This window comes from Epargyreus clarus, unplaced genomic scaffold (genome assembly GCF_041222505.1).
Source record: "Epargyreus clarus isolate Ecla_fem2 unplaced genomic scaffold, WU_Ecla_fem_2.2 ptg000027l, whole genome shotgun sequence".
In the NCBI taxonomy this organism is placed as follows: Eukaryota; Metazoa; Arthropoda; class Insecta; order Lepidoptera; family Hesperiidae; genus Epargyreus; species Epargyreus clarus.
Genome location: NW_027332234.1, coordinates 10980456 through 11001165, shown reverse-complemented (window position 1 = coordinate 11001165; position 20710 = coordinate 10980456). Strand labels below are relative to the sequence as shown.

At 37.7% G+C, this 20710-nt stretch overlaps 2 protein-coding genes across 2 annotated transcripts; one reads left to right on the top strand and one right to left on the bottom strand.

Moving 5' to 3' along the window:
* Window positions 1–1103: 1103 nt before the first annotated feature.
* On the bottom strand, window positions 1104–8612 carry Arpc2 (Actin-related protein 2/3 complex, subunit 2). The gene is made up of 8 exons (XM_073089129.1): window positions 8395–8612; window positions 7464–7557; window positions 6687–6786; window positions 5154–5340; window positions 3933–4068; window positions 3356–3440; window positions 1984–2191; window positions 1104–1273 (listed from the first exon to the last, which is right to left on the bottom strand). The coding sequence occupies exons 1-8, from the start codon at window positions 8466–8468 to the stop codon at window positions 1246–1248; spliced, it is 912 nt and encodes a 303-aa protein (XP_072945230.1). The 5' UTR covers window positions 8469–8612; the 3' UTR covers window positions 1104–1245.
* A 291-nt stretch (window positions 8613–8903) lies between these two features.
* Window positions 8904–20305, top strand: mTor (serine/threonine-protein kinase Tor). Its single transcript, XM_073089109.1, has 10 exons — window positions 8904–9279; window positions 9462–10259; window positions 10342–12923; window positions 13002–13174; window positions 13879–14164; window positions 14377–16269; window positions 17018–17233; window positions 17758–18123; window positions 18402–18716; window positions 18961–20305. The coding sequence occupies exons 1-10, from the start codon at window positions 9060–9062 to the stop codon at window positions 19393–19395; spliced, it is 7284 nt and encodes a 2427-aa protein (XP_072945210.1). The 5' UTR covers window positions 8904–9059; the 3' UTR covers window positions 19396–20305.
* The last annotated feature ends 405 nt before the right edge of the window (window positions 20306–20710 follow it).

The following is a 20710-nucleotide window of genomic DNA, read 5'->3' as shown; positions in this document are numbered from 1 at the left end:
AACGCTCGCGGCACTCATCGAACTACACTTCTCCATAAATAAGGCCATTATTTAACTCATTGAGTTCCTCTTACTATGGAAGAATCTATTGAGAATTATTTATACATTTTTACTTACATAGTAATAATTGAATGGGACCTACCTAAAAACGTAAGAGTGTACATTTTATTAATTTATTATTATTGTTCGTATATTGCATAGCGTTATGGAACTAAATACAGGAGTAGTGTAGAGTACAATTAAAAATAAACAAATTCGTAAGACTTTGTGCATGATACCTGTCTCATCTTTCAGAGATTTACATTTTTACAAGTGTTTAAATCGAAACAATAAGTATAGGCTACATTTTATAATACATCATACCCTACGTGAGGACCAGTAATCGCGTAACTTACATCAACAAAATTACGAAGCTAACTCTCGCTCCGATGGACACTACACGGGTCTACGTAAATCTTTGTATCTGTCAGGGGGTACGTTAACATTAGGAACCCGAGACACCAAAGTCGCAGTGCCACCACTATAAATAGAACTCTCATATAATAAATCATAATTTCGTCATCAACAAGAACTACGGCAACTTTATTCATTTAATCGACTGTACTAGGTTAGGCTCCGAGAGTTGACAATAAATATTTATGTATACTACAATGTGCACATTTCAAGTTCTACTATGACCGCGTTTTATTTGGTGATAAAAATGTAACAAAATCGCATTTTACCGTTCCACTTATGAGGGATATTGTATTTTTAACATAACAGTACACGACCGCGACAATCGAAAATGTTCCCACATTTGTAAAATTGTGGACGCGATCACTGGAGTCGTTCCACTTTGGTTGTCAATAGGCAACACTTGTAAATATGAAAAAGCCAGTGGAAGGCAATCGTCGTCGCGGTCGACTATCAGCAAGTGGAACGCAACATATCAGCGGAGGAATTCTAAATTTGAAATATTGAGCAGAACATTTGGCAATAAACTTGTAATTGCGGTGTACGCAGCATCGAATCGACTCGCTCCCGGGAATGAGCGTAAGTACTTTGTGACCAATCATCCGGATACAATAAATAATATAGGAGTACGACGTGATAGTTCAGTTAATAACGGTGGATTGAGGAAATACGCACATTGTGGACATTCCGTCGGGGACGCGCGTCCAGTCCGGTGAGAGCCGCGGCGCGGCGGCCTGAACACTGTCGGTGCGACGCTACCGGAGGCGCCTAGGTCCCGCCGGCTCGGAACACTCAATCTCGCCTCACGAATGTTCGTCCCCTGGAAATAATTCACACAAATGAATAAAATTGCAACTTATATACAAACAGTAGCATAATACTTGCTTTTTGTATATATTTTTTTATATTGATAAGACATTATTATTCACATTATCCGATGGGATTTATTTACTTTTTAAAAACTATCACAGTAACAGCAGGACTTTAAGAAGGGCGTCGTTCGAACGAACGAGTTTTAGAGGGGCAAGAATACCACATAGACTTAAGATTTCATGATACTAATCAAGACTAGTAAGTGAGTAAGAGTAATAGGTGGATCGCTCAATCTAGTTCGCGGCTCCTAAACCAATTAGTTCGCTCTTTTAGTTCGTCTGCTCCACCGCACAGTTGGTATTTGGAAACTGAAGAACAGATGAACTAAAAGAGCGAAAGATCAGCGTTTTTTGAATGAATTTGTAGATTTGAATTTTGTAGATTAAATGACAAGATTAAGGAATGCATGAATTAAAATGTTTGAACGCTAAAAACAGGATATACCTATTAATTCATATAAAATATGACGACATTAGTTCGGTTACCGTAATTTTTTCACTAGTACAGTTAGGACCTAACGAACTATGGAGCGGGAAATCGGGGATCTAGTTCGCTTAGTTATCTGTGAGAGCGCTCTCTTTAACTAGTTCGTTCGCGAACTACACAAGATTACATGATACCTTGAAGGTCCGTCACCAAAAAAAATCGAGTACATACGTGATGGTCTTCCGCTCCTGGGGCCTGGTGGTGGGCTGCGGCCGCGCGCGGTTGAGCACCTTGAGCAGGTCGCCGGCCTTGGCGCGCATGCGCGAGTGCACGTACACCTTCGAGCACTTGATGTGGTAGTGCAGGTAGTCGCGGAACATGTGCAGCAGGTCGATGGTGTTGTCGCGCGCCGCCGCGCACGTGTGCCGCGGGAACAACACTGCAACACAAACACAATCATCATCAACGCGATCATTGTTATCATGCGATAATCATAGATAAGTGTAGATATATCGCCGCATTGTAATTGAAGGAAGCCATTAAATGGCTTAAACGGTTGACAATTCTGTCAGCCATTTAATGGCTGTCGTGGTGTAATTTACGCGGAACAATGCCGACATGCGTAGTTAAGTGGTGCAAAAACACGAATTCGAAGAAAAAGTGCGGAGAAATATCGTTTAATTCATAAATTATCTAAAAATTACATTTTTTAAATATATTTCAAACACGAAAGTAGATGACAGTGAAAATTTCAATTGTCAAAACTGGTTACGTTTTCTTGTTAGGAGTGAGTAATCTTTACTAATCTATGGCGATAATGTACAATTCTCTAACTCGAGGGTCACCTTTTACACTTAATGGTGTACTTGACACTGTGAATAATGTGCTAGTAAACTGCAGTATAGTCTCTATTCCTATCTATTTAATTGGCCTTATTTTACAACGTGTATGATGACAAATAAGGCAACAGCAAAATATTTGATTTCACCTCTCTTTAGTTTTTAGTAATACTTTAACGATTAAATTAATATCTCCAACTGTACGAGATTTTTTAAGACACGTTTTGTCAAATAAACAGCACACGACGACCCGTCATACCTCACACGATCATAACCCAACATGTGGTCACTTAAATATTGTGCTCAAATAATGCCAAACTTTATGGCGGCGCGTAAATCTCTGTCTACTGTCTAGCAAAAAATGCTGCTTTTCGCTATATTTTAAGCGCAAATATATGCCCAAACATTATTATTATGAGTAAGGTACATACTACATACTAAATTCTTGCACCCATTCAATCCTGTTATTTTCAAAGAATCTGTAATTATGAAGTGACAGTAGAATTCCACGAGACATATGTACTTATGCGAATTACGTAATATTCACATTGAACGAGTTTGATTGCCATATGGCATTTCATCTTACACATGTTACAAACTCTGACATCACCTTCTTAACGTATTAACGATAATCCAGCAACTACGACATAATCTGGCATTGATTTAATGTTAGTAGTTATAAAACCCACATTATATTATGAACTTTATCAATATATGAAATACAATCTTTACGTTTTTTTATACACTAATATAATTCTACTTACCAAATGTAACATAACTGATATTCTCTCCTACTCTTGCATCTGTGTCCACGAGTTCTAAAGGTGGCTCCTTATGTGAAAATAAAACCTGTAAATAAACAAATAAAACTTATAATTTTCAAAATATATTTAAAAAATAAGTATATAAAAATGAATGAAAACCACAACACGGCAATGAATTATAAGCATATATTTGCATGGATGTTTGCAAAAAAAAATACAAACAAACATAGTCATTCATAAAGAATGCACCTTTGTTTATAAATTTGATCAATACATTTCAAGCGAACGAAAATGACTCATTATGCCTTTTTTAATATTAAGAAGTTGTTTTATAGTATTACTTTTATATAAAAGGAAATATTGTTTTTAGAGAAATGAAAGGACGAAATTGACATAATATTATCACTACCTTTACAATCTCTCTAATAGCAAGTATATAATATAACTTATACTAAACAGTATACATTATATAAAAGTATCACTGTGTTCTAATATCATATGAAAATAAGATGAAATGTATGAAAATATATGAAACATGAAAAATAAGGGCCTATGTTAAGTTTCTCTTGTGACTTACCTGTGGCGCGGTGTGCGACGCTCTCCGGCCCTCCTTGAGCTCCTGCATGAACACCTTGCCGATCACCATGTCGTCCTCGTGGCGGAACACCGTGGAGAAAACCACCGTCACGCGGTCCTCCTGCGCCTCTACGTATCTGCAATTATTTTTTTTACAAATGTGAGCTAATATATTTTTAGTTACAATTTAGTCGCACGAACGTGCTTTCACCAAATTCAGGGAATGCACGCATTTTTTTAAATTTCTTAAATTTCTATAAGGTCAAACTAGGACCTCAAGTGAGAAAATCTAGGAAGAAACTCAGTGGATTTGTTAAATTCACGATTCACCATTACGAATCAATCTATCAAATATTTTACCTACCAATTATCAACTTTTGTCATTTAGTTCATACTAGCAATTGTCAATTTTCGATCTTCGTGATATGCAAAATATTGATACATTGAGTATTAATAATGGGCGTTAGAAAAAAAAAACAAATCTGCTCAAAGAAACAAATTATTTATATTAATCTAAAACTAAAATTTCTTATAACAATAAAAGAACTAATATACACAAATACAAAAATTTGCTTATTTACATACTTCCATATATGATACTTTAAATTTGGATTTAATAAATAATATAATAAAGCCAATTACCTACAGTACACATTTTGTAATTAATTGAAATAATCAAAATGGATTACAGGAACATAATTGAGGAAAACAATAAAATATTGTTACCCTCACACACAACACAACATCTCACATAACTAATACAATGCAATGTTGATATTTGATATGTGTATCAATGACTGCCACTGTAAACTGAGGCCAAGGATGTATGCAATAACAATTACATGTATCTTATCAGTCCAATTACAGTTTGTGTGATTTCAAGATTTACATAGCATATTTGTAAAAAGAAGTCATTTAAGTAATATATTTATAAAAGAGTTCATTTACTCTTATTCTGCATTCTGCATCTTATTATACATCTATTATGATTCCACCTAGGATTTCCCGTGTCGTAGGTGTTATGGACATATATATAGACAAATACTGTGGGTATTTACGTACAGACCCAGAACAGAAATTTAAATTGATCATTTAAATAACTGTCTGGCTAGAGATTGAACCTGGGACCCTTTACGCTTCCTATCGGTATAATGACTACTCTGCCATGCAACTCGTCCAAATTTTCTTTATAATATAATGATTTAATGCAGGGCATACTCACAATGTTTCATCTTGTCGGTAGTTGATGACTGCACGTTTATGACTGACCACCCCATCCTCTTGCAATCTGAAGTAGTGCTCAAACACCGAGGCAAAACAGTTCCTCTTTAAAAGTCCCACATTCTTCACTATAGTCTCCCAGTCCTCTGGGATATTCTCCATATCCAGCAACACTGATACATTGTACCCTGTTGATAACAAAAGAAATTACTAGAATTATTTTTCAAGCTATATATTTTATATGTACTTAGTACTCATATGGGTTTAATATAGTTTAACGTCTGTTTATGGGTTATATCAAAATTTTTCCACATAAAATATGTATTTGTAATGTGTGAAATACTGTGTGATCTATTTTCCAAAAGCAATTCTATTGTTCAGATAGTAATGTTAATATCAATTACATTTTTTAAAATAAAAATAACATTTTTCAGCCTTATTTATAACCCGCCAAGAAATAACAGACTGGTTACTAATTCAGTTTGTTCCTTCAAACTAATCAAAGATGGTCCTGCTCGCTATAAAGGAGATATTGTGTGTTCACTGAAACAAAATATATGCATTGGAGCCTGTCAGCCAGTCTTTCCCTGTTTAAAAATATATTTGTATAATTAGATGTATATACAAAATAATAATTATTATTATGTAAAGTACTTAAAGTATGGGTTTACAAAGCCTCTTATCTGGAGCAGTCCTAAAAGTGGACCTGAAATTTATCTTATCATTAGTATGTTTGATAAACATGCAATGACATTTTTATCAAACAACTCAATACTATTTATTTAGTTCTAGACTAGATATTGAAATGTATGAGGACAATACTTTTGTTATTCCAACTAATTTACAACTTTGAATACTGGTAGACAGAAATATCCTGTTTGTAACATGCTTATCACAATACAGTGGTTATTAGTACTCACAATTAAAATTGTTACCCATAAACCTAAAATATATAATATTACATTTATTACTCATACCAATTTGGTACCTCAGGCATTCTGTACCCTGCTCTAACTACATTTTTATACAGTATTAGCCACATAAGAGAATTTATTGTTTCTATTTAACAATTAATTAGCTTTTACCACACTGGTTGGTAAAATTTGTGGACTGTGAAGTTGATGCTCCAGTTAGCATTTGTGTAACAAGTTAATCAACACTCTAGGGGCTTAGAAATTATTTTCATTTGAACATAATTGTGCCTATTAAAATACCATTACCACACCCTCTAATTAATAAAATGGCTTGATCTACTATGAATCAGCTATTCAGAGCCACACCTTTTAACAGAAATATTATACACAATAATAGTATTAGTATGCTTACTAATCAATTCCTTTTTGCGACAACAATTTATTTTAATGCAGCTTTATAAAATGGTAATAAAAACGTAATGTTATGTTTAATTACAACAGATGTTTTGTGTCTTCTTGATTTATTCATTATTATGTAGCAAAACATATAACATGTCAAAAACAATTTTACAACATAAATGATAGGTTTATCAAATTACATAAAAAATAATTATATTTACCGGATTCAGTCTCTGTGAGGAGTGAGCCATAAACCCTTTTGAGCAGTTCATCTGCCCCATGTTCTTCTAACTGTTTATAGAACTTCAATGATATACTAACCTGTAATGAAATAAGATAGTTTACAACATTTTATATTGCGACTTACCATAATTCTTAAGATAACCGTAATTAATTTGCAATTCAAAAATTCAAATAGATATTATATCACATTTTATATTATTGTATGAAATTGAAATTTTCTATATTCATTTTATGCAGGCGACAAATAATGTGATGATTGTTAAGATCAGAGAATATTCCTCGATTGTGCACACTAAACATAGTAATACTTGGGGTATTTGTAACTAGTGTTTTTACACTTATAATGGAAATATAATGTTGTACATTTGGTCCTTTAACTACAGGATTTATTTAATCACTTTTGGTTTTTCCATTCAGCACAAACTATGAGCAAATATGTATGTTTCATTCTTGATGACATTCCAATAAGTATGACATCATCTATAAACAATTTTGTTGGCACATCTGAGTATAAGATTAATATGTTTAAATAAAATTTTGACATTGATAAAGTAATTCTATATCTAAATGGATTCTCTTAAAGCTAAAAATGATGACATTAATTTGCTGCTTAATGTATGTGATTATAACAGTGACCATTTACTATACATACAATACATAAATTGCTATGCATATTTATGTGGAGTTTTGTCATTTCAATTGTTTCATAATTAAAGCCAAACTTATGGTATAAATTCAATTTGTATTTTACTCACCCTAACTTTGGTTTTGTCTCCATTGACATTGGATATATGAAAGAGAACTCCGTCAAAATCTGCAACCGTCACATCTATGGACTCAGGCTTTAAACTGAAAATGAGAAAATGGTTGGGCTTTATATGTTATTTGTCCTATAACACAACATAATCGAGTTCAGTGTTTTATTCAGTCTTTTAGTGGAAGCATTTTGGTTTTAATCCAATTACAAGAGTTAATTACATATAAAGAAAAATGTGTTAATAGATAGTATGTATATGGGTTCATCACCTATATTTTTTATATATATTTTAGGTGCCTTATCTAGTTTTATAAATGTTTAAGACAGCACCCACATATGAAACTAAAACTTTAACATCACTTGTTTGTGAAACATTTGAATGTACACAGTATGATTACAGAACAATTCCATTGACCCAGCAAGTGAGTGCACCGGCATCATTACTCATATCCTGCAAGATGAGACAGTGCTATCTGCCCTCCCACTTATAGATGGGTGTATCACCAACACATATCAAATGTTCAGTACATTGTCGGCACCCAAAAACATTGTATGGAGCATTTCCGCACACCACCAGTACATACAAACAACCTATATGAGTCATCCATGCTGACATACTATGTCACCTTGAGCCCTAAGTTTGTAAGGGAAAGTAGAAGACAGATGTGCGTCCCTACTAATATTGTGAGAGATACTATCGGTTAGCGGACTCGGCGGTCAACGTGTGGGCCCACCCTAAAGATTTATAGTATTTGACACTTGTCATGTTGCTCCCGAAAATAGGGTTATGGCAAAATTCATGCTGATAACAAAATCGGTCAACATTAAGATATAAGCAAAATGTGTGGACGTAACATAATTCGCCCCAGTCGCGCTAATCGAACAGCGAATAGAAAAACAGGTAAACTTTCTAAGCGTAACGTACTCACCGCGCCAGTGCATTTTTATATTTAACTGTTAGAGTTTCTTCTATAATTCTATTGTTGATCTCCAGTAAGATCATTATTTAACAATTTATAACCTACAGCTTTTTCATAAAATCAACACTTATAGCACCTTCATTTAATAATTTATACGGATATCTTCAACCACGACCGCCCGTACATAGATACCTATGCGACAGAGAAAGAAAAGGAAGCTTCAAATGAATGAAATATCGGCCATGTAAGCATAGACTTTGACAAAATATTTTACTATTACGGTCATGAAATTTATGTTAAAAATCCTTATTTTATCAATTAAAATAATAAAAAATACTACATTATTATAAATCTATTTCCAATAAAAATATTTTATGGGAAATAGATTTTAATTCATAGGCTCGTAGTATATTTCATCTGTGAAAAATATAAAACTATATGTACATATATTATCTTTATATTAGCAACAGACAAAAAATAGAAAAGCTGTCAATAACAATTATAAGTTATCTGTGAACAATACGATTGGCACTGTAGACCGCAAGTGTTTATTTATTTTTATTTTAGAAAAATTGGTGCACTTTCGAGTAGCGTGTATTTTCTTTTATGATAAGTGATTGCAAGGAAATCAATAATGTATTTAATTTGTTTAGGTGTGCTCTAAGTGTATAAAAATGTCGAACCAAGTAGGTTCGTTTGTTGCGGGGCTAAAGTCCCGGAACGTCGATGTGCAGACGCGCACTGCTCGCGAATTGTATCATTATGCAAAGACTGAACTCCGAGAGGTCCCTCAGGAGGAACTCACACAGTTTCTCGATGAGTTCAACCACCAAATATACGAGATGGTCTCCAGTAATGACGTCCATGAAAAGAAGGGCGGCGTGCTCGCTATCGGTATGTCATTATTTTTTTTATGTTAAAATATATGATTGCGATTTAGTTTCAATATAATAATGTCTGAAGTAGTCTGATTATAGCTTAATTTTAGTTTCATTATCAGGTTAAAGTTTTTGCCTTGCGTTTATTTTTTAAACTAACATTTTATGGAAATAAAATAATTGTTTTAATATTTTTAGTGTGCCTTATTGGGGGTGACTGTGATACTACAAAGACGAGGATAACTAGGTTTGCAAATTATCTCCGGAATCTATTGCCGTCTTCCGATGTGGGTGTAATGGAACTGGCCGCCAAAACAGTTGGTCGTCTCGCTACTGTGTCTGGAGTCAAAAGAGCTGAGTATGTTGAGTTTGAAGTAAAAAGAGCATTTGAATGGTTATCAGAGGAAAGAAATGAAGGACGACGTCATTCAGCCGTGTTGTTGCTGAAAGAATTGGCTATTGCTATGCCTACATATTTTTACCAGCAAGTTTCAGGATTTTTTGACCACATTCTAGTGGCATTGAAGGATCCCAAGCAACAAATTAGAGAAGCTGCTGCTAAAGCTTTGCGAGCAGGCTTAGTGGTGACTGCACAGAGAGAAACTGCTAAGCAGTCAACTTCCAAACCTCAGTGGTACATACAGTGCTATGAGGAAGCTATGTTATCCTTTGAAGACATCCCTATTAGAGAAAAGGGTATAACAAAAGAAGACAGAGTTCACGGAGGGCTGTTAATACTAAATGAACTTCTAAGATGCTCCAATGCCACCTGGGAGACCAAATATAACAGCCTAATGTATGCCCTAGACACACAAAAAGATATAATTATGTCTGATGATATTATCTTCATAAGTTCCAAACTACACAGCCCATCCGTTAAAAGAGGATACTTGTGTGATGGCTTCAAAACTGAAAATGTTCAATACCCCGTACCAATTTATGAATCAGAAGTTTGCAAAAAACTTCTTAATGAGAAGATTGAAAGAATTTGCCAAGGTTAGATATGAAAATTTACTTTAAATTATCAATGTTTTCATATTTGTACATTTTTGTTTGAATTCAACCTTGTATTTTACAGATGTTATGTCACAACGTCTTTTGAAGACTCAAGGAGTCCCTCAAATCCTACTGATTATTATACCAAGACTTGCAGCTTTTAATAAAGAATCATTCATTAAGAAATATCTCAGTTCAACCATGAATTACTTGCTGAATTCAATTAGGAGTAGGGAAAAGGAGAAAAATATGGCTTTTACTACTCTTGGCCTCATGGCTGCTGCTCTTGAAGAAGATATAAAGAACTACATTCCGCGGATAATGGATGTTATCAAACAAGCATTGCCTGTGAGGGACACTTTGAGCAAAAAGAGAGCATGGGTGGACCCTTCCATTTTCGCATGTATTACCCTTTTAGGGTGTTCGGTTAGAGATCTTGTGGTCAATGATATTAAAGAATTACTGGATCCTATTTTCGCCACCGGTCTGAGTCCGTCATTAACTGTTTGCTTGAAAGAACTGAGTGTAAATTTACCTTCACTTAAAGGAGAAATTTCAGAAGGATTATTAAATATGCTGTCTTTGGTTCTACGAAACAAGCCCTTTTTGCATCCAGGAGTGCCTCGGAGTTTGGAACAGCAGATGACAAACATGAGTTTGGTCATTGAACCCCAAGATAGTTCAAATATTGTTTTAGCGTTAAGAACTCTGGGTACATTTAAGTTTGAAGGTCAACACAGTCTGCTTACTTTTGTTCAACGTTGCGCCGATCATTTCTTACAGAGCGACCAACAAGAAGTACGATTAGAAGCTGTGAAAACAGCTGCAAAGCTATTATCAGACGCAACTATACGGACTAAGGATACACCTTCTCGAACATTGACTATGTTGACTGCAGAAGTTATTGGAAAAATGTTAGTAGTTTCTGTAACTGATCCTGATTATGAGGTGCGTTATTGGGTATTCAAATCGCTAACGCACATTTTCGATACTCATTTAGCACAAATTGAGAACTTAAGTTTCCTGTTTATTGCTATGAATGATGAGCAGATGTCAATTCGAGAACTAGCTATCTGTACTATAGGTCGCCTAAGTACTGTTAATCCAGCGTATATAATGCCAGGACTCAGGAAAACACTCATACAATTCTTAACTGAATTAGAGCATTCTGGCATGAGTCGCAACAAGGAACAAGCTGCAAGAATGCTAGACAACCTTATTTTGCATGCACCTCAACTCGTGAGGCCGTACATGGCAACAATCCTAAATATTCTTGTGCCGAAACTTAAAGAATCGGACGCAAATCCTGGAGTAGTTATTAGTGTTCTAAAAGCTGTGGGAGACTTGGCTGATGTACATGGTGACAATACTGGGTTGAAGAAATGCTTACCAGAGTTATTAACCATTCTACTAGAATTATTGTCAGATGCTAGTGCAACTGACAAAAGGAGTATCGCATTATGGGCCTTTGGTCAGCTCATTAGTGCCACAGGGCACGTAGTCACGCCTTATACTGAATATCCGAATCTGATGGATGTCTTACTTAATTTTTTGAAAACTGAACAACTGCCCAAGGACAGACGAGAAACCATCCGTGTTTTAGGTCTTTTAGGAGCCCTAGATCCATATAAACACAAATTGACCAGAGGTTTAATAGATGGACAACCAGACTCCAGTTTAGTTCCCGTTGCCGATAGCAAGGCGGAAGAGAATAACTTTGATATGACAACAAGTGAAATGTTAGTGAACATGTCGTCGCCCGCGCTAGACGAGTATTATCCGGCGATCGTCATTTCGACCCTCATGCGCATCCTTCGGGATCCGACGTTGCAGCAACACCATACTAGCGTGGTTCAGGCTGTCACATTTATCTTTCAATCTCTGGGTATAAAGTGCGTGCCTTACATTTCCCGTGTAACTCCTAGTCTGCTGTATGTTGCGCGTTCGACTGATAGTAATAATTTTCGAGAATTCCTCTTCACCCAACTTGCTAAATTAATTGCCATCGTCAAACAGCACATTCGTAATTATTTGGATAAAATATTCGATATCATCAAGGAATTTTGGACACCAAATAGTCCCCTACAACCGACATTAATTCTATTAGTGGAACACATCGCGATAGCCCTGGGGTCGGAGTTCAAAGTGTACCTGCCGGAACTGATGCCGCAGATACTACGGGTTCTCGCTCACGATACGAGCAAAGATCGATTCGTGACCGAAAAACTATTGTATGCATTACAAAAATTTGAAGATAATTTGGATGATTACATGCATTTAGTTATTCCGTCAATAGTGAAGCTGTTTGATGCTACAGACTGCCCCATTCCAGTGGCTAAAGTTGCCATGGAGACAGTGGACTATCTATCCGATACTTTAAACTACAGCGAGATGGTCTCTCGAATAATTCATCCACTAGTGAGAAGTTTGGATTCCTGCTTCGCTTTACGGCGAACTGCAATGGATACGTTATGTGCGTTAGTAGTGCAACTGGGGCGAAAGTACATGGACTTCATTCCTTTGGTTCAGAAGGTGATTGTAAAACACCGAATCCAGCATCCAAACTACGAGTTTCTTATAACGAAATTGCAATCATCCACGTCTCTAGCCGTCGATGATTTCTTACAAAGTTCTAGACGTAAACCCAAAAACAATAATCAAGAGGTATTTATTGTGAACTATTTTTATACATATATTTAATTTATATTTGGGTTATGTAGCTCATTGTATTTTTGATTGTAGGCTCGCATCGTAGCGTGCGACACATCCCAGTCTATTCGCAAGTTGTACGTGAACGCCAACAGCCTGAAGGTGGCGTGGACGGTCAGTAGTCGGGTGTCGAAGGACGACTGGCTGGAATGGCTGCGGCGGTTCAGCATAGGCCTGCTGACAGAGTCCCATAGTCCTGCCTTGAGGTAACTTGTGTTATTGTTTACTTTTCGTTTTTTTTTTGTTTATTGATTTCTGCATATCATCTAAAACTTTTAGAAGTAGGACTGTATTTAAGATAAGATACTCTTTGGTTTAAAATGTACTTATATAAATAGAATACTCCTATGAATAAAAGTGAAGTATAATCGCTATTATTAAAGATTAGAATCGAAATATATAGCATGAACATTGTAAAATACTATTAAATGGTTGGATTTAAATTGCATGTGTTATTGCTGTAATTCGTTAAACGCCTTTTCTGAGTCATCGTTATTTCAAACAAATTTCTTTAACAATGCAATAAGAGTTCGATATCAGTATGTATCTATAATAACATATTTCTGGCGATTCGACTAACATGAAGTTGCATTGTGTCGTAGATTAGTAAAGATTACTCACTCCTAACAAGAAAATGTAACCAGTTTTCAGAATTGAAATTGTCACTGTCGTCTATTATCGTGTTTGAAGAATATTTAAAAAATGTAGTAGAAACTGTATTTCTCCGCACTTTTCTTCGATTTCGTGTTTTGCATCACTTAACTGCGCATGTCGGCATTGTTCCGCGTAAATTACACCACGACAGCCATTAAATGGTCGACAGAATTGTCAGCCGTTTAAGCCATCTAATGGCTTCAATTACAAGGCGGTGAGATATGTATACTTATTGATGTATTGTGCACGTGTGCAGGGCGTGCCTGGCGCTGGCGCACAACTACTCGCAGCTGCTGCGCGACCTGTTCAACGCGGCGTTCATGTCGTGCTGGACGGAGCTGGACAAGCCGGCGCGCGCGGAGCTGGCGGGCGCGCTGGAGCAGGCGCTGACGGCGCCCGACGCGCCCGAGCTGGCGCACACGGTGCTCAACCTGGCCGAGTTCCTCGAGCACTGCGAGGGCGGCGCGCTGCCGATCCCCACGCAGCTGCTCGGCGAGCGCGCCATGCACTGCCGCGCGTACGCCAAGGCGCTACACTACAAGGTTTGGAAGCTATTCTATTTTACCAACATTTTCAATGTGAACTCTGCTAAAATCATGCGAAGTAGAAGTACAAGAAAAACTATATTTTATAGAAAAATCATGTTCATATTTACCATAGTATAATTTAAGTTACCATTTATTATATTCGTAAATAATAGATAATTTCAATTCACGTAATAAAATTATATAGGGCTCCTTTATAAACTTTTCAGGAAGAAGAGTTTCGCAATGGTGCCACTTCGCAAGTTGTGGAAGCTCTGATACACATAAACAATAAATTGCAACAAAAGGAGGCAGCTGAAGGATTGCTCGAAAGAGTGATGGCACAACGTGAGCCGGGCGACGCGAGTCTTAAAGTTCAGATCAGGTGGTACGAGAAACTTCATAACTGGGAAAAAGCCCTTAATCTATATGAAGAAAAGTTGTCTACGGACTCTGACAATACGGAGGCGTATCTTGGAGCACTTCGATGCTTCGAAGCTTTAGGCGAATGGTCAAAGTTATATACTACAGTATCCAAGCGTTGGACGGATATGGGCGATGATGACAAATTCAAATCTGCTAGATTGGCTGCCGCCGCCGCTTGGGGCTTAAACGAATGGGAATCTATGGCTAATTACGTCAATTTCCTCCCAGATAATACACAAGATGGAGCGTTCTATAGAGCTGTTTTAAATATTCACAATGGTGATTACAACACGTCGAAATTACACATCGATCAAGCGCGATCCATATTAGACTCCGAACTCACAGCAGTCGCCGGAGAAAGTTATCAAAGGGCTTACGGTGCGTTGGTCAACGCTCAGTTACTAGCTGAACTGGAAGAAGTAGTTACATACACTCTAGTTACTGAGAGAAGAGAATCTATCCGTCAGGCTTGGTGGACTCGGCTGCAAGGAGGCCAAAGATTGGTCGAAGATTGGCGAAGAATTCTTCAAGTGCGTAGCCTGGTGTTAACTCCACAGGAGGATATGGCCACATGGTTGAAGTTTGCATCTCTTTGCAGAAAAAGTGGAGCACCTCGACAAGCTCATAGAACTCTTGTTATGTTGTTAGGAACCGATCCTAGTGAAAATAAAGATTTACCTCTCCCTGTACATGAACCTAGACTAACTCTGGCCTATGCCAAGCATCTGTGGGTGGCTGGTGACAGGCAACTGGCGTATGACCAATTACAGCGATACGTAAACACGGTCGAGACTGGCGATGCAGAACATTGCAGGCTACTGGCTCGCTGTCATTTAAAATTAGGGGCGTGGTGCGAAGCCTTATTAGGCATTAACAACCTATCAATTCCCGAAATCCTACACAACTATTCGGCAGCCACGAACCTTTCGTCTGACTGGTATAAAGCCTGGCATGCTTGGGCATATATGAACTTTGAAACGGTTCTGTTTTATAAACATCAAGAGGCAGACGGTACCGGATCTGCGACGTCTGCGGAAGTCAAGTCAGTACCGGAGTACATTCAGCAGCACACCGTACCGGCTGTAGAAGGGTTCTTTAAATCTATAAATCTATCTCACGGCAGTTCTCTCCAAGATACGCTCAGGTTGTTAACATTGTGGTTCGATTACGGTCATCATCCGGCCGTTCACGAAGCGCTCGTGGAAGGGATAAGAACGATCGAGATCAACGTGTGGCTTCAAGTCATACCGCAGCTGATAGCAAGAATTGACACTCCCAGAGCTTTGGTTGGAAAATTGATTCATTCCTTACTAATTGATATCGGAAAGTCGCATCCACAAGCACTTGTCTACCCATTGACGGTCGCCTCGAAATCCTCTTTCGTAGATAGAAAGAATGCTGCCAATCAGATTCTTAAGTCAATATGTACACATTCAAGTAAATTGGTAAACCAGGCTGCCATGATTTCTGAAGAACTCATCAGAGTTGCAATCCTTTGGCATGAACAGTGGCACGAGGCGTTAGAAGAGGCTTCTAGGCTGTACTTCAGTGAACATGACGTAAAAGCTATGTTCAAGTCTCTAGAACCGTTACATGCTATGCTAGAAAGAGGACCAAAGACGATGAAGGAAGCTTCGTTCAGCACAGCATATGGAAGAGACCTAAATGAAGCTCAGGAATGGTGTAATAGATTCAAGGTAATGTTAATATTCATAAACAACTATCTACAAACAAAACTCAGTAACATATTAGAATACAAGTCTCAGGCGCTCGCCTAAATTCTTTCGTGAATTTTTAAAGGATGTCAGTTATCTTACAATTTTAATTGAAAGCGGCACCAAAATAAAAATATATAACATTTAGAATCCTGCAATTTATAATCTGGTGTCCAAGAATCACATGAATATCAATGACAGAATGCAACTAAACTTTGGAGCGTTAATGTCAAAATATACATCCCGCTGGCGTGCTTCAGCGACCATGTTTGCAGATGTGATCTGGCTGCTATGGTACGTCTTACCAATAAATAATAAAACGTAACATAAAACGCTTTCTACACTCACAACCCCACACTAGGATTCCCTGTGTTGTGGGTGCCATGGACACACACAAATACACATATATCTTATATATAAAATTCTCGTGTCACAATGTTAGTTACCTATTCCTCCGAAACGGTTTTACCAATTTTCACCAAATTTTATATGCATATTCAGTAGGTCTGCGAATCGGCTACTATCTATTTTTTATACCCCTTATTGATAAGGGTTGTTTTTAAACCTTTAACATTTTTTTTAATTATATGGCAACACAACGTTTGCCGGGTCAGCTAGTAATAGATACATTAAACACATATATGCACATATATATAATAAACTTTATTGGCTAAGATGCCGTATCCCACTCAAGCAACGAGAACTGCCATTTTATTGTATAATATTGCAGGAGTCCGGGCTCGTCCGCGACTTGAACCAAGCGTGGGACCTGTACTACCACGTGTTCCGGCGCATCAGCCGCCAGCTGCCGCAGCTGACGTCGCTGGAGCTGCAGTACGTCAGCCCGCGGCTGCTCAACTGCCGCGACCTCGAGCTGGCCGTGCCCGGCTCCTACGTGCCCGACCAGGACTTGATCCGCATCGCGCATATACAGAGTAGCCTGCAGGTGCATACTTCATGCTTTTTTTGTTTTATATTATAGGAGTAGCAGACGAGCACGTCCACCTGATGGTAAGTGGCTAATGGCGCCCATGGACATATGTAATTAACCGCAGATAGGATTAGATATTTCTACCTGAGGTCGCTACCCTTGCGAATCCTTCAAACCAGAACACAGTGGTGCTCAAGACTGCTGTTATGGGGCACAATTAGGTGTAGCGGTGGTGCTGTAATTAATGCTTCAAACTAATTAATGCTTTAGATATTTAAGCCCACAATTGGTACATTTGGTATGTTAAACTCTACTAGCGATTTTTAAGACTAATTGATGATAACGAACCGAAATTGAAAAATAGCCATAATATGATACTTTTCTTGCACTATTCTATCAACTTGGGGCATTTCTGGACGATTTTGAGATTAACCTAAGACCAATGAAATGTATGTTCTATAGAATGTGGATGTGTAGACCTAATATAAATATTCAAAGATTATGAATGATCGAAGTTAATAGATTCATCTTATTTGCAGGTTATTAATTCAAAACAACGGCCGCGACGATTATGCATCCGTGGCTCAAACGGCAAAGACTACATGTTCCTACTGAAAGGTCACGAAGACCTCCGACAAGACGAGAGAGTGATGCAGCTGTTCGGCCTCGTCAACACACTGCTACAAGCCGACCCCGACACCTTCAGGCGTGATCTTGCCATACAACGATATGCCGTTATACCCCTCTCCACGAACTCCGGGTTGATAGGATGGGTGCCGCACTGTGATACATTACATTTACTAATCAAAGACTATAGAGAAAAGCGGAAGATTCTAATCAATATCGAGCACAGGATAATGCAGCGAATGGCGTCCGACTTGGATAAGCTGATGCTTATGCAAAAGGTGAGCATTGTTCGACTTCGGCAAAGCAGTTATCAGATTAAGGAAATCAATAAAAAAGAGTTATATAATAATAATCAATCAGTTAGCTACCCATAGCTGTGTACTGTGCGGTACGATGCTGCGCTACGGTAGCGTCACTGCATCGCAATGATTTTAATTATGTCGTGCCCATATTTTGTAATAACTATTAGTTGTCATTCTAAATAAAAAAATGCGTTTTATAAATTTAATCAAATCACGTAATTTAATTATATGAAATTACTACAATTTGCAAACAGGTGGAAGTTTTCGAGCACGCGTTGGACCACACTGCAGGCGATGACCTCGCTAAGCTGTTGTGGCTTAAGAGCCCTTCCTCCGAAGTGTGGTTCGAGCGGCGCACCAACTACACGCGCTCGCTGGCCGTCATGAGCATGGTGGGCTACATCCTCGGCCTGGGGGACAGACACCCCTCCAACATTATGTTGGACAGAGTCACCGGCAAGTTCCTACACATCGATTTCGGCGACTGCTTTGAAGTCGCCGTTACGAGAGATAAGTTCCCAGAGAAGATACCGTTCAGGCTGACCAGGATGTTGATCAATGCAATGGAGGTAATATCTAATGAAAATATTTAGTTTAATTGTGTGTTTTATGTAATAAAAGTGATAAATTAGTCATTGCGTATTTAAAATTGAGTACAAATTTGAAAATATTTAGTTTCTAATGATATATTATGGCATTATGTGTTACGTGCGTAATTATAATATATATACTGTAAAATGTGGATTTTGTTTGTTGTTGGACTTTAATGGTTCTTAGAAAATCGAGAATTAACGACCACCCTGCGTTTAATAGGTGACCGGGATAGAGGGCACGTACCGGCGGACGTGCGAGTCCGTGATGGAAGTGCTGCACCGGCACAAGGACAGCGTGATGGCGGTGCTGGAGGCGTTCGTGTACGACCCGCTGCTCAACTGGCGGCTGATCGACGCGGGGCGCCGCTCGCGCGCCGAGGCGGAGGGCGGCGCGGACGCCGCGTCCCCGCAGCCGAGCCGCAGCCGCGCCGCGCCCGCGCCCGGCGACGCGCTCGACCAGCCCGCCGAGACCAACCTCAACAAGCGCGCGCTCGCCATCGTCAACCGCGTGCGCGACAAGCTCACCGGCCGCGACTTCACCCACATCGAGGACACGAGCGTCTCCGTTCCCAAGCAGGTCGACTTGTTGATCCAGCAGGCGACGAGCAACGAAAATCTCTGCCAGTGCTACGTGGGCTGGTGCCCCTTCTGGTAACTTGTTAGTTATTGCAGCTGTATGTCTACCGTTTTATATGCTTTCTTTTCACAATATAAAGGAAAGATGACAAAGCTATGTATTGTAGTCAAGGAATGTAGCCCATTAGATAAATGGTTCCTGCGCTCTATAAATTTCTATAACTAACCTCAAATATATTAGAGTTTTAGGCTATCTCTGTTAAGTTGCCATATAAACCAATGAATTATCAATTGATAATAATAGTAGAAAGAGTATGGAATGTGATGGTTGGTAATTTATATTCTTCCTCGTGAATTCATACTAATGATTATAAAAAAAAACAAAGATACTATTAAGTCTAATAATAAATAATTTCTTGAAGTATATCAGCTAAAGAGACCTTTGGCTGTTACAAATGTGTATTGACACAAACAAGATTTATTTTTTTCTTCGTAAAACTTCCGGTTACAATATTTTTTTTCATTTCACAATTACAAATTGTTTAAAAAATGAAAATATTAAATTTAATACTATATAAAATGTATGTATAACACTGAGTGTGTTTTGATTTGTGATTGATTATGTTTATGCATGTAAATAGATAGCAATTATATTAGCTATGTTTATTTTAGTTACTATGTGTCATAATATTATATCGTATCTTGAGATACCTTTATTTTCTTTACATTTGCATAATATCTTTTTGTCCTTTAATACTAAGGAAATGTCGATATATTTTATGATTGGTTGTATATGCAATGTTTGTTAATTAACTTGGTTATTGTTTCTAGTATTGCTATCGCCGGTTAAACGGAGTTTAAATATAGATTTATTGGAATTGGAAGCATACCAAGGAAACATTTAAAATTAATAATTAATTACATTCTTCTGCACTATGCAATGTATATACATTTATAGGTAATAAATTATTTGGCACAGATGGGGAAAATTTGTTTAATTTGCTTAATTACTAAACGCTGTTATGAGAAGTGACGGATCAATCCAGCCAATGAAACCAGGGGCCCTTAAGTTGCGTATAAAAGTCATTCTGGACAATTTTTTATATTATTTGAAAGCTATGTATAAGATTCCATTATAGGAATAGTTCGTATAAAATACAATATTAGGGAGATTCTTGCCGTACCTGTTGCGTTTTAACCAACGTGAACTATATAATTACAAGTAGGGCAACATCCGCTTTGAGAATAGCTTCTAGGCTTGTGACTTAGTATTATAATATGCTTATACAATAACATTTGTAGGTTTTTGGGCACAGGCGCTAGCCTCTAATATTTTCTGCCTCCTGTCCCATGGCTAATCCGGCACTGATTTTTTTAAATTTAACATTACGTTA